The sequence below is a fragment of the Benincasa hispida genome, chromosome 9, assembly GCF_027475165.1.
Source record: "Benincasa hispida cultivar pf3 chromosome 9, pf3_genome.v1.1, whole genome shotgun sequence".
NCBI classification, from domain to species: domain Eukaryota; kingdom Viridiplantae; phylum Streptophyta; class Magnoliopsida; order Cucurbitales; family Cucurbitaceae; genus Benincasa; species Benincasa hispida.
This window is the reverse complement of record NC_143486.1, coordinates 79908473-79925843: the sequence shown is the minus strand read 5'-3', so window position 1 is coordinate 79925843 and position 17371 is coordinate 79908473. Positions and strand designations below refer to the sequence as shown.

At 34.8% G+C, this 17371-nt stretch overlaps 1 protein-coding gene across 1 annotated transcript; it reads right to left on the bottom strand.

The window, feature by feature from the left end:
- Window positions 1-11309: 11309 nt before the first annotated feature.
- Window positions 11310-14170, bottom strand: PTAC6 (plastid transcriptionally active 6). The gene is made up of 6 exons (XM_039040842.2): window positions 13443-14170; window positions 13275-13343; window positions 12745-12849; window positions 12220-12339; window positions 12000-12089; window positions 11310-11914 (listed from the first exon to the last, which is right to left on the bottom strand). The coding sequence occupies exons 1-6, from the start codon at window positions 13953-13955 to the stop codon at window positions 11798-11800; spliced, it is 1014 nt and encodes a 337-aa protein (XP_038896770.1). The 5' UTR covers window positions 13956-14170; the 3' UTR covers window positions 11310-11797.
- Between the last annotated feature and the right edge of the window lie 3201 nt (window positions 14171-17371).

Below are 17371 nucleotides of genomic sequence, written 5' to 3'. Positions count from 1 at the left end.
GTATAAATGGTTTTGTACTTGCATTTCAAGTACGTGATTACTTTTCAAATTCAATACAATCTCAACGGGTTTGCGATCATTTCTATATGTGCAACAAAGTTTTCCATGATGTAGGTTCGAGCTTACAATTTTTTTCCACATCTAGCAAATTCATAGCCACGAAAGTGAGCAAGAAGGCCATGCCACGAATACTTAGGTGAAATTGTTCTCATGCTCCATTATATAAGTCATTAGATATGAATTTATTCCAACCCAAAAAGATTAGTAAATGATAGTTTAAGTTTAAAAAAATGACCGCTTACATATCTCTACATGATCATTTATACTAAATTAAACGATCATGTAATATTACTAAACGATTGCCCAGTTTTATATGAGCGGTCTTTTAGATAATATATAAGCGATCGTCTAGACAATACATGAGCGATCATTTAGTAATACTCGAGATTCTTTGTTTCATATTTATTGACTTGTTCCAATCGCCTACGTGCAAACTATTGTCGTATCGAGACTCGTACCCACATCAAATGAGTTGAGGTACAAGGAGGTTCGAACAAGAGGACTTGATTTGATGCTAGTTGTTGATAGAGTTGATGAGGAAGGCATAGTGGTGTTCTTGACACTATGCTCATTGACCAATAATCTATCGATACAATTGAGCATCACGAGACGTTTGAGGGGCTTGATGCATTCGAGCATATGGAAGAGCATGACACATGTGGTCATGATGCATTTGACCATATGGAAGAGTATAAGACACGTGGTTATGAAGTATTCGAGCATATTGAAGAGCATGGCACACGTGGTCTTGTGCAAGATACAAGGTGTGAGAAGGGTACGAGTAAGAGGCAACTTGAACGTACCGAAGAGCATATAAAATCCTCGTGAAGACACAAGAAGAAAAACAAGTCTTACAGAAAATTACGTGAAGAACTATCAGAATTTCACAAGGATTTGGCAAACTTAATGAGCATAGTCCATCAGCAATATAAACTCCTCATCTAATAAATAAATGAAGTTAATCTCTGTGTCCATGGTTTAGGCAAGGTAATAACTATGATCTATTTAAGGTTTATTATACAGTCGTTTGAGATTTTCTACACGATTGTTTAAGAATGGTTAGACGATAGTGTAGTCTTGTGTACACAATCATTTATGAATTCATACTCTATCATCTAGGAATTTGTCTACAGGGTTGTTTGGGAATTCATACTTGATCATTTAGGATTTTCTATATGATCATCTAGGATTTTCTATACGATCACTTAGCCAATATTTATGTGATTCATTTCTTTAGGATATCAATGAAGAGAATAATAGTGACCCATATAATGATGAGATGGATAATAATAGTGACCCACGTGATGTTGAGATGGATACATAATGAAGGGACCTCTCATGATCAAGATCAATATCAAGCGGCTGATCATGGTGAAGTGGGTGACCATGATGGGGATCATCAAGGAGGTGATATTAGAAGAACCCCCTATGATGAGCAGTCCAATACTCAACATGGATTTTGATGGAATTAGAAAACATGCAACGAAAGAAAAACAGATCATTAAGCATTCTAATTCATTAATTTTGGCTTTGAATTAAGCATGTTTATAAACTAACAAGAGGGTTTCATATCATACCTTTGAAGAAACCCTTTAATCATGATCCTCAGCTGCTATCTCCTTGAATTCAGCTCGTGAACCACCACAAGGTCTTCCCTACTATCCTCTAGGTGCCGTGGATTGAGTTGTGGAACTCAAAATAAGCTTGAATTGAAGAAAATTTGGAGGAAGCATTCTGGTTTTCAGCAATTGAAGAACTCTTCTTCAACATCCAGATTTTCAAAGCTTCAACAACAAATTGCCTCACCATTTCCACTCAGCCTCTTCACTATTTATTGCATGAATTACAACTCATGCTTGGAAGATTGATTGAATTTGGAAAGTGGAAAGTGAGTAAGGTGGTTAAGTAGTAAGTGGAAAAATCTCATTTTTATGGGTTTTTCCACTTCCCAATTATTTTCTTTTTCTTTTTCTTTTAATTTGAAAACTATTTTCAAATTAATTTTAATTTCAGCTTTTAATTCAATAATTAAAACTTGAAATTATATTCAATTTTACAAAAATTAATTCAAAACTAGTTTTCTAATAAAATTAAAATTAATAATTAATTAAACAATTTAATTAATCCGATTAATTTAATATCATATATTAAATTAATTTAACATCAATTCCCATCATGAAGCCTTATTCATGAATTTAATATTTAAATCATATTTAAATATTATTGATTCTCCAATCTTGTTTAATTCTAAAATTAAACACGTAATTATATCACATATAATTACTGATTCTCTGATTTGAACGTTTCAAATCAACTTATCACGCTACTCTAAGGCTAATCCGTTTGTGAGCTAGTAAGGGAACCTAGTGGACCTACAGATCATGGACTCAAACGATCCGAGATTAATTGGCTAAACTCTTTACACCGAATTAATCCTCATTCTCTAACTACTGGGTCACTCCACTAAAGCTCAGAGTTGCACTCCCCTCACTGTAGATATATTATGTCCGCTCGATATAACCATGATTAGTAAGTTAGCCCTTCACAGGTTGTTCGTAATAACGGCAGGGTCAAGTGGTTGTTTTATCCTCAGATTACCTCTTGTTTCTTAAGTCCCACTGATCCTCTAATAAACAATTGGTTTGTGATCCGATCATCAAACTGAGTCCTTCTCGGGCCAATGAAAGAGTGAGACCCCTTGTTCAAAACCCAGAGTCAGTACTTTAGGGAACAACCTCTTTACTATCCTTGAAAGCAAGTAGGAGTTAACTCTATTTTACACCCTATGTCCCCAGCTATCTACCCAGTCTTACCCTTGAAATGGGAGGTGAGCCAACCCTTACCTATGCAAATCTAAGGATAATCCCGAATAAATAGGAGTTCATAGTTAGCTCAGGATTAAGGTCAAGTTACCTACGTCATCGCTTTGAAATAGTCAGTCTTAAACAGTAAATAGCGTTATAAAGTAAGAGTGACTTATTTCATGGTCCGATCTTGTGCAAACTCATTATACAGGACGTCTCCACTCCTCATGTCATGACATGTACGAATTAAGATCACTTCATTTGTAGCACTTTACAACTCTTTGTAACAACTACAAAGCGAGGCACATCCAATAGTGTTACCAGAATAAGGCACCCAACCTTATTCATATACTATAAACCATTTTGACTATTTACTCGAACTTGGTCCACTTTTATGTCTCCACATAAAGTTCAAGTACTCATGTAATAGTTATGGATCTTTTAGTTTATTGGATTTATTTCTAAAACAAAATAAACAATTCATATATTCAATAACAACTTATTGAATTTTAAGAATAAGTTTAATGTTTACAAACCACGAGTTTTAGGACATAAAACCCAACAGATTGGTTGATGACGGAAATCATGGTGAAGAAGGTAACCATGAAGTGAATGATCAAGGGGGTGATATTAAAAAAAAAAACCTATGATGAGCGACCCAATACTCGACATAGATTGGTTGATGACGGTAACGTTGGGATGGTTGTATGTGATTAGTCAGTTGATGAAGGAGCACAACTACAACATTTAATGTCACAACAATCGATGAACATCAACAACTAGATATAACTGTGGAAGACCATTCCGTCATTGTTGAAGAACAAATGACTAAAGAAAGAACCATAAATGAAGGAGTCGATGATCGAACCATGAACAAACTGTCAGTTGATCGAATCATTGAAATAGTGAAATAATGAAGAGATTTAAGAGAAAGTGGAGAAATATACTTGGGCTTGAGAGGAAAGTGAAGAAGAAGATGAAGAGTCTTGGCAGAGACAACGTTATAATGTTGTTCTGCCGCGCAGCGATGTAACGATGGGATTACAACATCGCGACGCTGTGCCCTAATTCCAATTTTTTAAAAGTAAAAATCTAACCTAAAAATAAAAGAATACATAAAAGAAAAATAAAATTCTAACCTAATGGAACTAACAATAAAATAAAATGAAAAAGATTTTTTTTTTTTTTTTTTTTTTTTGAAAAACCTGGTTGCCTCTAGGAAGCACAAATTTTTAATGTCAGTTGCTCGACATGACCTGTCCCCTATCAAGGTACAAAGAAATTCTCATATTTCTCTGGTTCTTTCTTGGATGAGTTGATATGGCCAAGTAAAGCCATAAAGGTTCCTAACTTTTGAAAAGAACGAGACAGGTCGAATTTTGGATTTTTAATTTTTATAAAAGGAAATAAAATAAAAGACTTTGGGACTGACTCAACTGAAAATAAATACTCGGACTCAATTGACTCTACTGACTCGTGAGGTGAAGGTAAGAAAAATTCAAAAATAAGATAAATAGGACAAAGAATAGGACGAGACTTGGGAGCCTCTGACTCTTTTACCTGAGATTCTTCCAAATTAAGCTCATACTCATACTTAACCTCATAAACTTGTTCTTGGCGCGCAGAGAATAAATATCATCATCTGAAGTCGTCCACTGATATTCCATCACAAGGTCGGCCTCAATGCCACAGACGTGGGATGGCTCTAAATAATTTTCTGCACACTCAAAAAAATCATTAATTACTACGTTCACACTTTAAATAATCCAACGCCTTACCCTGTTCAGAATTTCGGGGGACCAGGTGCTCTGCAAAATTACAGACGCTCGTATCTCTGCTGCTCACCTCGGCGTCCTCAGAAGATTATTCCCAAGACTCCTCTAGTTTCCTAACTGATTCAGCAATCTAAACGATTTGGTCGTTCAAACTTCGAATCTTAGCTCTAACCTCACGTTCGAAATAGAGGTCATCCTGCTGGAAACTAATGGGTTCTTGATAATAGTAGAGACATTTCTGAACAATCTCATCAGAACAATTAGAAAGTTCCCTAACTATATCATCTAAAGAAATATCTGTGTGGCAGACTGATATGGCATTGACAACGGCGTTTGGTTAGGCCACTCCCAAGGAGGATAGTATTCGCGCCTAGGACCATGCGAATTTTGAATCTTCATATTAGTCTTAGCTTGTACAACAGAGGTTAGTTCAAAAATTTGATCTCTAAGGTCACAAATCTCTCTTACCTCTGGTGTTTCCCGTTGTTCCGTATATTGAAACACATACATGTTTATATTTTCTGCCTTTTAAGAATAAGTAGACACAAAAGGGAATATATATATATATATATATATATATATATTCGTTTTTAAAGTTTAACAGTCAATTCTAACTAAAAGATTGACTTGCTTCCCGGCAACGATGCCATTTTTGTTAGGGCTCGAGAATTGATGTTGTTAATTTGACTTCAAACCGAAACAAAAGAAAATTTGCAAAATCACCGAACTACTCTTATTACTACTAAAATGTAGCAACAGTGGTAAGTGCGGGGTCGAACCATAGATAAGCGAAGAATAAATTTCTTTTGGGTTAGATTTGACCGTGGAGAAACAGTAAAAACTGGGTTTTGGTTTGTGGTTTTGAAATTGAAAACCAACAAGAAAATGTAAAATGCGATGGATATATAAAACGGAGATGGATTCATTTAGTTCTTGGATCCAATAGTCATTCAATGTAAATTAAATCATTGTTTTCAGCCAAAATGGCATATATTTGAATTATGCAGGCATAGCTACTCGATCGGTGCAAATTAACTAATCTCTATAAGCCCGAAAATCAATTAATCTAAACTGATCGAGTATCTTAATTCGTAATTAAGGCTGGAAAATCGTGTTGTAACTAACCTACATGCTCCTAGATTCAATTGGGTCCTCGGCGGCCATAAAGAACTAGAAACACATGCATTAAGATTCAGGATTCAACAATGTTGATTAAGTGTCAGGAAAGTCATGTTCAAATAATCAATTTGTCCCTTAAATCTAGATTAAACGTGTAATGTAAAGATTTATGGACAGCCTAAAAAAACCTAAGCATGCTTATCTAATATGTGCTACAAGGGTAAATTCAAAGCATTGATGATATAAGGATGCGTGCGAGCTTGAATTTAACTAGCTAAGACATGCGTTCATGATAGGGGCATCAATCCAACATATAAAAGCAAGTCTAAATTAAACAAGATTTATAAAAAACACAATTCTGGATCAAAACATAAAAATTAAACTGGAAACTTATCAATTCAAGAACTGAACAAAAGATTATCTCATCGATTCATAGACAAATCGATGAGATGCGTTCTAGTACATGTCCATAATCTGCAAATAAAATAAATCTAACCTAAGGACACTAAAAATTGAAGGGAATAGAAGAAGAAGAAAGCCTGACTTCGACCTCCATGCTTCAGCTCCAAGAATCGACCTATACCTCTAAAATTCAGCATAAATTGACCTAGGGCCGAAAAGAGGTATAAATAAGAATCCGTCGCAGCATTGCAACGCTTGGAATGGCATTGCAATGCTAGGTTGTGTGCACGCTCGGTTCATCCGTCAAATGTTGTAGCGTTACAATGCTGTCAGAGAGTGTTACAACGTTGTTGCTTCTGCTAGATACTCGTTACTCGATGCTCGAAAACTCGATACTCGATCCTCGATCACTCGGTAACTTTTTCTTAATTACTCAACGACCTTCTACTCGATGGTGCTTCGTACTTGGTGAAACTCGATGGCAGTTTGGTCTTTTCAACTCTTTCGAAGCCCGGATGTTCAAATTAACTCCAAATTGCTTCAAATTAACCTTGTTCTTCACCAAATAATTAATTCTACCTTTTGATTGTTCGATAGCTATAAAATAGAGAAATTAACACATAAAATCCACTAACAAGCTCGAATTAAGCTAGGAATATTATCTCTTTTTTAGAGCTAACACTGTATACATGATCAGTATCAAACTATGGAGAATATCTAGATTGGATATTGTGACCAATCCAATCTTCATTTTTGTCATCTCCCAGGTTACATGGTTCAATATTCTCATCTAACGAAGACGTTGTGGGAATATTATGTGTTGGAATGGTTGTAAACCCAAAGTTTTGACCAATTGAAATGGTTTAAATACTTGGATTGCACTACTGGTACATATTATCTGTGTCTAGCATGACTTTCGTGAATTATAACTGATACAAACAAAGGCATTGTTGGAAATGGTGTCCTAAATCTCTTGGTAGTCTCGTCATTTGTAAACTCCGTAAACATATTATTATTAATAAAATAAGTGTTATTCTATAAGCATTTACTCAATCCAATAAACTAAGATCCGAGGTTATTTTATGTAACTTATGCATGTATGTGGAGACATACAAGTGGATCGTGCCTTAAGTGATAACCTAAATGGTATGTAGTATATGAATAAATGAGGGATATCTTATCCTAGTGACACTATGGACACGGCCGGTTTTGTAAATGTTACAAGTGTTGTAAAGTACTACATATGATCTGATCCTGATCATTCATATGGAGACATGCGAGCGGGGGAATCCTATACAAATAGTTTGTATAAGACCGGACCATGAATTAATTAGTCTCTTTATATAACGTCGTTGATAATTGAGACTTACATTTCACTAGGATGACCATAGGTGACATGACCTGAATCCTGAATGAGTTGGGAACTCCTGCCTATGAAGCCGGTCCTTTGATTTGTATGAGTGAAAATGGTCATATTGTTAACTTAACAAGCCTACTATTTTAGGGATTCACCTGATTGGGGAGCTAGGAACTCAGGTACACAAGACGAAATTCACTCCTTCTCGGAAGCAGAGGTAAGTAAATAAATTGTCCCTTAAGGGCTGATTTTGGGTCTTGAACATAGTGGTCATACCCTCTCTTGGAAGAGAAGACTCAGTCACAGTGGGACTATGACTTATTGTTCATTAGAGGAATTAGTGGTACTTAAGGAGTTAGATGTAACTACAGAGGCAAAACGGTAAATTAATCCAGGTATACTTACGAGTGATTTGTGAAGGGTCATCGCACTATTGATTGGTTATATGGACACAGAAATATATCTGTAGTGCGAAGTGTGCAACTGTCAGTCTTTAATGAAGTGCTCGACAGTTAACGGATGGTAAATATTGTGATTAGTTTAGTTAGTTATTCACGTACCATTGCAAACTACAGATCTATAAGGTTCCCTTGGTAGCTCAATGGGTTCAAGTTGAGAATTAGAATTTGGGTTAGTTTGAAGTGTTCAAAATAACAAGAGGAAATTTGATTATATATGATATAATTAATTTGATTCAATTATATGTGATATAATTGATATAATGTATTTGATACATTACTTGATTGGAGGAATTAATATAAATATGATTTATATTAAATACCATAAAATAGAAAAAGAAATATGGTTTATATGCTGCATATGATGCAATATTAAAACTATAGGTTATAAATAAAATATGATAAGTTAGTTATTGTATTTATTTATAATTTATTAATTATATGATAATTAATAATTCTTTTTCTTAATAATCGACTTGAGTGGAGGTTATTTGCAGTTTTATGGTAACTGTGAGATAAAAAGGAAATTTTGTTTTTTCAAATGATTTAGTGCAATTTTTAAGTCGTATCATCTCATGAAGATTAACTATCGAGTAAAAAGGTTTTACTACACGATAGTCTTACATAGCATAAATGATCAAGCATCAAGTAACTATACGATAGTCCTCGTTTATACACGATCGAGTAGCAAGTCTATACAATAGGCTTCTTCTTCTACACAATCGTTTGATCACATACTCGATCGTTTACTTCCTCCAGTCCTCTATCCAAAGTCATATAGAGCTCAAAACTCCTGGATTCTCACACTGAGAATACCAAGGTAGCCTCGTGTTGGTGTCGAATTCTATTCGAGGGTCGAGGACCGAGTTGTACTCGATTGTGATCGAGGATTTTCCAATTCGTGATGTTGGATGCATTGTTGAATGATCGAGGGATACGTGAAGAAAGGGTTCTTCAAAAATATTGTTTACTCGATCCCTTGTTTGTTCTTTAAGAAGCATGCTGTAATTTATTCTTTATGCATAATTGTTTCTATATGACTAAAAACGTTTGAATTCTTTCACAATGGAGTTTAGAACAATCTACTCGCTCACTGGTTCTTTAGTTTTAGAGTTTCTTCATCCAGGATGCATCATTGCCTTATAAGAAAAAGCTAAGGTCTTCATTGTTGACTACGTTAATTGGGGGAGCTGGGAGGAATATGTTGTAACAACATTTGATGTGTATATCAAACATATCTGGATCGATATTTAGTCGTTGATGTAGAATACTCACTAGTTCACTACACTTTATATCATTTATGACTTTCAGAGCTTTCATATGACTTCCAACATAATTGATTCTGAACTGATTCCATTCCCCAATAAATCGTACAAAGATGCGAATTAGCGTCATTGATCTGCAATCAAAAAATTGACAATTGGATTCAAATTGTTATTAAAATAAGCGATAACCCAGTAAGTTACAATAGATCACCCAGTAAGTCATATACGATCCCCAGTAAATTATAAAAGATCGCTCAGTAACTAATAAGTGATCGTCCATATTAATGTAAGTGATTGTTTAGTTGTATATAACGATTGAGAATATAATACTAAGCGATCACTGACATTATGTTTTTGTGATCTCAAATCTTTATGAAAGCGATATTGGAAGAAAAATACTTCGTAAACACTTACATTCTCTCCGTTTCTAGTTCTGACGAATGATCTTGCTCTATACCTAAAGACAAAATAAATTGTACAAAGATGAAAGCGATCGACGGGTGAGAATATTGGACTAAAACTCTAATAGAACAATGGGAGAAGAAGTTGGAACGTTTGACTGAAAGTGAATAATTGAAAGTGACTTTCCGTTCTTGATATCACTAACATTCAATGTTGTTGGTAGAATATTAGTTGAGAATAAATGCTCTGCATTGAATAAGTCTGTTAAATCCCTGAAGAAATCGTTGAAGGAGGAAGAATGTTGGCAAGTTGAGAAGAGGTTTTAAATTCGAGGGTAAATCTAGTATTTTGCATGATAAAAAGGTTATTGGCAAAAAAGTTTTTAGAAAGAAAAGTTTTTTATTTTTAGGTCATTTTGTGAAATTTTCCCCTCAACAACTCCCCAAGCCTTATCCATTAACCTGAGTCACACTCATGCTTCTTTCCTCAGCACGCCAGGCCACCACACATCTCATCTCCCCTATGAAACACAGACACAGATGCGGATACGTGCTAAGAATACGTCATTTTCTAATATATATATATATATACATACGTACACATATACATACACATATTAAATAATCCACCAAAAGGCATACTTTGAAGAACTGGATTTCTGTTCTAGGAAGAAGATGATGGCGGCAGGGACTGCGTGGGCGTTGCTTAGTCGTAGTCGAATAGTATAACGGCCGCGGACAGCATAGAACTGGGCGTGGTCAATGCTTAGATGTAGTCGAAGAAATGGGTTTTTGTTTTGGGAAGAAAACGAGGGAGATGGGGTCATGACTCGTGGGTTTGTTGCTGTGAGAATAGAGAAATAAGGAAATCAATTTTGGGTTTATTTGTTTTCTTTATATTTTTTTGCTATTAGTTGGGCTTTCTAATTTAAAATTTAAGTTTAAAAATGGGTTGTGGGCTAAAAATTGAAATCCAGTCCAAAAAATTGCCTTTGATATATTTTCTCCCTGTATGGGGAAGGGGACACGTGTGTCCAAATTTTTTTTAAAAAAACTGATACTTCATTCCACGTATTTAGACATATTAATATCAGATAAGTACATTTTAAAGTATTCATGCTTCATAGCTTCTCCCACCCATGCCTGCACGCCAGCCATCCTTCTATAAAAAGAAAACTGATCGATTTACACCGAAACCGACCACTCAGTTTAAAATAGCTTTATTTTGAACTGTGGTTTTGGATTTTCTAAACCAAATATGGCAATTTCACCGACCGATATTCATCCTTATGATTGACAGAGGGAGGAGAGATGAAAGAAATGGAAAAAGAGAGAAAAGATTATATTCTAAAATTGTTTTTTTGTTTAAAATGCTATATAATTATGTAAAATAGGTTTTAAAAAACTACCTCAAGAACTAAAATGTGTCAAACAATCTATTTAATGTTTAATTTCGAAATTATAAATGTAATTTTCATACAATCAAGATTGATTTTGAGTCATTAAAATTTTTTAAAATGACGAGTTATTTTAACTATTTCAAATTTACTCTCAAGTGTCTAATAAATTACTGCTTCAAATCTCCTAATACTTGACCTACTTAACAAACCCAAACACTAGAAAGTTTCTCTACTTACAATCGAAAATACTCACTGAAAGCTAGCTAGAAGCCATTGAACAGTTTTGTTTTGTTTTTTCTTTGTTTCAAACTGCATATCATGTCAATTCACAGCAATTCTAACCTCATACAAGACAATACTACAAAACTTCTTACAATGGTTGCCCAAAACAACAGCAGCAGAAAACAGCCAAGAGATGCAACTGTTTTTGCTTTTGTGAATTCTCTCAGCATTACAAATCTACAGAAAGCTACCTTACCTAAATCAACAGCTCTTATCATGTGATGAAAATTGAGAGCGAGTAGAATGAATCAGAAAGATCGATCATTGCAAGTGAAAACTAGCCATAATTGAACTCAATACCAATCATGAGATCACAGGCAGGAGAAATGTCGAGAACTCGCACGAGAGAATCATCGTGATGGTAAGTTGGGTGTCTCATTCACGCCAATGCTTAAACTTTGAAACTGCATTTCCTTGTCCTCAATTCTAAACAGACGAGGATACTGAGACAACTTTTGCAGGTTGAATGATTGATTAAAACCAATTTGAAATGCTGAAGTCTCTTAGCTTCCTAAGATGTCTCTCCATATCTTGTCTTGTTTTGGTCCACTCTTCTTTCTCTATCACCGTGGTCGGATCATCTCGTTCGCTCTAGATTGCATGGAGAATACAGGGGATTAGGCAATAAACAGAATATAGAATGCCAATGAAATCTGGTAGGTAAGAAAACCAATACCGAATGGATGATCTTGAAAGAGTTCCCATTATCCCGAACTACGAGCAAGTCACTTCTCCTGTCCCTATCTCTTCCTCCTGGAACTGTGACCTATATTAGAGCAAAGGGAAGTATTTTAAGCCCTTTTAACAGATGGAAAGCAGCTTGAAAACTACACTTGAACTTGAAGTTTAGAACTTATCATTAAAACAGTGCAGAACCCAAGAAAAAAGAGTCTTACCAAGACTTTTGCCCTGGTGATGGACTTGGTTTTTGAATCAATTACATATATTTCCTCAAAGTCTAGGACAAATTCTGGGTCACGCAGCCTTCGGTTTCTGAAGTGTTTCGTCAAGAAAACCTGCAAAAGAGAAATGAATTGCTTACTCAAAAGTCCTTATATCCCGTCCACATCCCCATCCCTGAAAGATAACATGAGGACCATCATGAACATAATAAACTTAATTTTGAACGCTACCAAGTCTACAAACAGCATTTCTCATATCTATGCCAGCTACTTCGATTTTAACGTTCCATGGTGAACCCCATACTCAGATTTACAAATAAATAGAAGAATCCATAAACACCCAACTTCCAAACAAAAAAAATAAAAAAGTGTCCTCCTAGTCGATGATCCGATACTAGTTGATTCACATTTCAAATCATCATCACTTTCTCTAGAAGTTATATATATAATATATATAAAATTTAAAAAAAAAAAAAAAAAAAGTGTGGATAATCACCAAAGATCTGATTCCACCCTTACCTTAAGAACCTCCTTCTCGGACTTGTATAATGGATCTCTAGGTGCATCAATGGGTGGTTCTGTGACATTGTAGCATCCATAATCACTCTGAGCACATCTAATATACTGCAGTTGTGAAGAAAATTAAGATCATACACAGCTGAAATAAAGCAGGCCTTATGCATAAAAAGTTATAAACCAAATTCCTTAAAATCCTATTTTGGTCCTTGAACTGTGATATTTGTTCCATATTGATCTATAAACTTTTAATTGTTCTGTTTAAGTCCCCTAACCTTCAATAAGGCAGTTAATCTCAAACTTTTTCATAAATTTAACTGTTAACTTTCCACCAATCATTCAACAAAAACTTAAACGACTGTCTGTAGACATTTGCTGACTGGCTGAATGAACATGCTATGCTAAGCTTCTGTTGAATTTGTTAAACATTAATGAAGATGGTTGAAATGGTTTTTCAATCCAAATTTCAGGACTAAAACAGAATAGTTTACATCTTTTCTATGTATATAAATGCAAAGAAAAAACAACAGTACCTTCTGAGGCATTGGAGCAAGAACTTTGGGGATGGCATAAACATCAGTGTCTGGAGGAGTAACATACATCTATGGCCAAGATGCACATCAACGAAAACTTCTTTTTAACTATCAAATGAATTTGAGAAAACGAAAATTGAAATGAAACCGAGCAAAATGGCCGCTAACCTCTCTGAAATCATAAACATCATTGTCGGGATCCGGCGGCTTCCTAATGAAGAAATCACAGTGCAACAAACTAATCTTATGAAATTCCTCCTCATTTATCCTATAATCCACAATCATCTCCGAATCCCAGCCCTGCGTCGATACGAAACTTTTGCTCTGGACAATCGAGATATTCTCGTCACCAACGCCGTCGGAACCCGCTGCTGCAGCCGCAGCCGCGGCTAGAGGATCGTACTCGATGTCGAAATCCTTCTTGTTGTCGACTTCCTCCATTTCCTCGTCGTCCATGTCGTAGTCATCGGGACCGCCGCTATCTCCGTCGCCGTCGTCGGAGAAGACTCGGAAAGGGTTTCTTCTAGGGGGGAAGAGAGGGGATACAGAGGGAGTGGATTTCCGATAGGGCAAGCTTGGGAGGTGGGGAAGAGAGCTTGCGGCGGAGATGGAAGAGGCTCGGAGCCGGTTGATTGTGGCCGGCAGCAACGGAGAGGAAATGAGCAAGACGGTGGAGTTCATGGGAGGATAGGCAATGGGGAGAACTCTTTGAAGTGGCCACCGGAGAATTCGAATACTCTAATATTGAGTTTGTTGATATCAAGTGGATAATATAAAAATAAAAATCTTAAAATCATATTATTAATAGACACCGATAGATTTCTATATACCTCTATCAACCTTTTTAGAGTATAGTGGCTCACTCAATGCTTGGAGTGTGTGTTAAAATAATAGGGAATAAGAGTTGTTTTATCCCAGTTTTGTTATAGTAAAATTGTTTACAACTCTATTTCCATTAACTCCGCCCATCGACCGGAAGGGATTGAATCCCGCAAGAAGCAATTTATTGTTTTTGTTCTAATTTGAAGATGAAAAATTTACAGAATTAAAACAAAGCAACAAAACGTCTCACATGTCGTTTAATACAGGTTAATTATAAAATTAGAGGTTTCGAGAAACATACCTTTGAAGACTATCAAAAAATCTTCTCCAAACCTTTTTCTCCATGGTTGTTGATAGAGATGTCCACGAAGCGGGACGAGGTCGGGGATGACATTCCCGATCCCTATCCTTAATCCCCATTTCATTCCTCATTCTCGTGAAATTCCCCATGGGAATTGGGGCGGGGATCGGGTTCCCACAGGGAATTTTTTTCGTTACCTTTTAAAAAAAAACAATTAATTTAAATCACTAATGTCAACATATTTTAATTAAATAATTAACTTTATCATTAAATTTTTTAATATGGTTAGTTTTACATGAAAATTTGAATTTAAAAATAAATTACTCAAATTTTGACCTAAAAAAGCTAATTAATTTTTTAGTAGAAAAAATTAAATATAAATCAAATTATTCACATATATAATCTAAATTTAAATATTCAATTTAAATATATTCATTATCTTTCCCAATAAATAATCAAATTTGAAATTTAAATGTAATATTTATATAATAATAATAATAACATAACATTAGATAACTATACTAAATAACTATATAGAAACTAATCGGGGCGGGCATGGGGAAGAATTTTTTTCCCACTCCTTCCCCCATTCTCTGCCTAATCGAGGATCTCCGTCCCGTTCGGGGCGAGGCCCTGCGGGACCCATCTCCATAGGAAAATTGGACATCTCTAGTTGTCGATCTCCTCCAACAGTATGGACGTCTTTCAGTCTTCCTTACTATGACTCTGGCAAATACCGACTTGTGGGAATCTCTTTTGAGAGATCAAGGGAATTTTGAGGATAGGAAGTTTTTTTCTAGAGAATTTTATTCTATTGTTATGATTTCTTTTTTTTTCTCTCTCTTTTATTTAGATAAGAGAGTAAAATTCAAAATTTGCAGAGAATAACTAACCTCTTTGTCTTTTTTGTGAAGTGGGATATCTACAACTCCTTCAAGGGAGTTATTTTAATTAAATTATATTAAATTTAATAATTTAATTAATTGAATTGAATTGATTATATCATATTGAATTAAATTAATATTTGAATTCTTATTCAAATTAATTTTTAGCCTATAGCTTTAATATGATTCTTATTCATACTAATTTGTCATTTGAATCACATTCAAACAGATTATGTCTCTCATATTATATAGTTTAATTCAGCATTAACTATATATCATAATGTATCTATATACATTACGTTAATTCTATTATATACAATTAACATATAATTCACTAAATTAATTTGAACACTTCAAATTATTCTTTTAAAATATTTGTCCTTGTTAATTCGTTGTTAGCTAGCAACGAAAACTAATGAACCTACAAATTATAAGCTCCAATGATCTGAGATTAATTAATTAAATTCTTTAATTAAATTAATCAATATTCATTAGATATGGGGCAAACTACTTTAGACCCATAGTTGCACTGCATTGTAGAACATAGATGCATCCATGGATATAACCATTACACGTAAGTCAGTTATTCAAAAGTTGTTCTTAATTACAATTGGGTTAATTGTTCGTTTTATCCCTGTAATTACCTCTTAATATTTAAGCACCATTGATCCTCTAATGAACAATTTATTTATGGTCTACCCATAAATCAAGTCCCTATCGGGCCAGTGAAAGGGTGGAACCCCATTGTTCAAGTACTCGAGTCGACACTTAAGGAAACAACTCATCTACTTACCCTAAACAGGAAGGAGATGATTCCACTTGTAAAAATTATGTTTCTAGCTCCCGATTCGATCCAGTACCCAAAATGGTATGTTTATTAAGTCAGTAACTTGCAGCTTTTACTCATGCAAATTAAATAACAAGCCCTAATAGATAGGAGTTCATAACTAACTCAGGATTAAGATCGAGTTACATATGATCATCATGTGAAATAATAATCTCTTTAATTAACGGAGTTACAAAGAGAGATTAATTTTTTCACGGTCCAATTTTATACAAACTTTTTGTATAGAATACCCCCACTCGCATGTCTCTACATGAACGATTTTGATCACATCGTTTGTAATAATTACAAAATGGGTCGTATTCATAGTGTTACTAGGATATGGCACCCAACCTTATCCATATACTATAGACCCTTCAGGTTATTACTCAACATGATCCACTTGTATGTCAACAACATACTGTTCAATTATCATGAAATAACCTTGTATATTTATTGTAGTGGATAGTTCATTGTTGCATATTTTTAATAATTAAACTGAATACTGCATTAAATAATTAACTACCAGGCTTTAAGGTGCAAATCCCAACACAACGACCAACTCCGACAACCACCTTTAACAACCAACCTTGATAACCACCTTCGACAACCAATTTTGGTGGCCAACTCCAGCAAATGCCACATTCGACACTCAATTTTGGTAACAACCACTTCCAGTGACTAGCTCCAAAGACTACTTCCAGCGTCCAACTCCGACAACCAACTCCAGCTTAGACCACCTTTTACGTCCAATTTTACCAACAAACCACCTCTGATGATCACCTCCAGTAACCACATATGACAAACTCTAATGACCAACTCCAACAAATACCACCTCTAAGCCCTCCCCCTCCCCCTTTCAGCATGACTCTCTCGACCTCAAACTCCGACTATCACTTATAGCAACCAATTCATAGTGTTTAATAGTCTTCTCTTATAGTAATATGACATTAATAGAAACACTTTCAATATAGCAAATTGAACAAACGTATGTATAAATGATTGATGTCAAAAAGTGCATATCTTTACCATCTATTGTGGTATTTTTATCTAGTAAAAGTTACTATATACATGTTATTTTCCCTTTAAATGGTTTAAATTGGTTAAAATGATCAAATATAAGTCCTTTAATGTTATAAAGTGTATTTTTTACTAATTTGGGCCCATTTTATGAATTTTCACCTTTGATTTTAACTATTTTGCATATTTTTGTTCAATACGACTATATCCTCGGATTTCATTACAACTGCATCCGAAAATCCTAATT

Excerpts from the sequence above, each read along its gene's own strand:
- PTAC6 (XM_039040842.2), bottom strand. The coding sequence starts at position 13,955 with ATGAACTCCACCGTCTTGCTCATTTCCTCTCCGTTGCTGCCGGCCACA. Across the intron at positions 12,850-13,274 it reads TTGCTCCAATGCCTCAGAAG|TATATTAGATGTGCTCAGAG; the intron begins GTACTGTTGTTT and ends TCACAACTGCAG. Across the intron at positions 11,915-11,999 it reads CTTTCAAGATCATCCATTCG|AGCGAACGAGATGATCCGAC; the intron begins GTATTGGTTTTC and ends CATGCAATCTAG.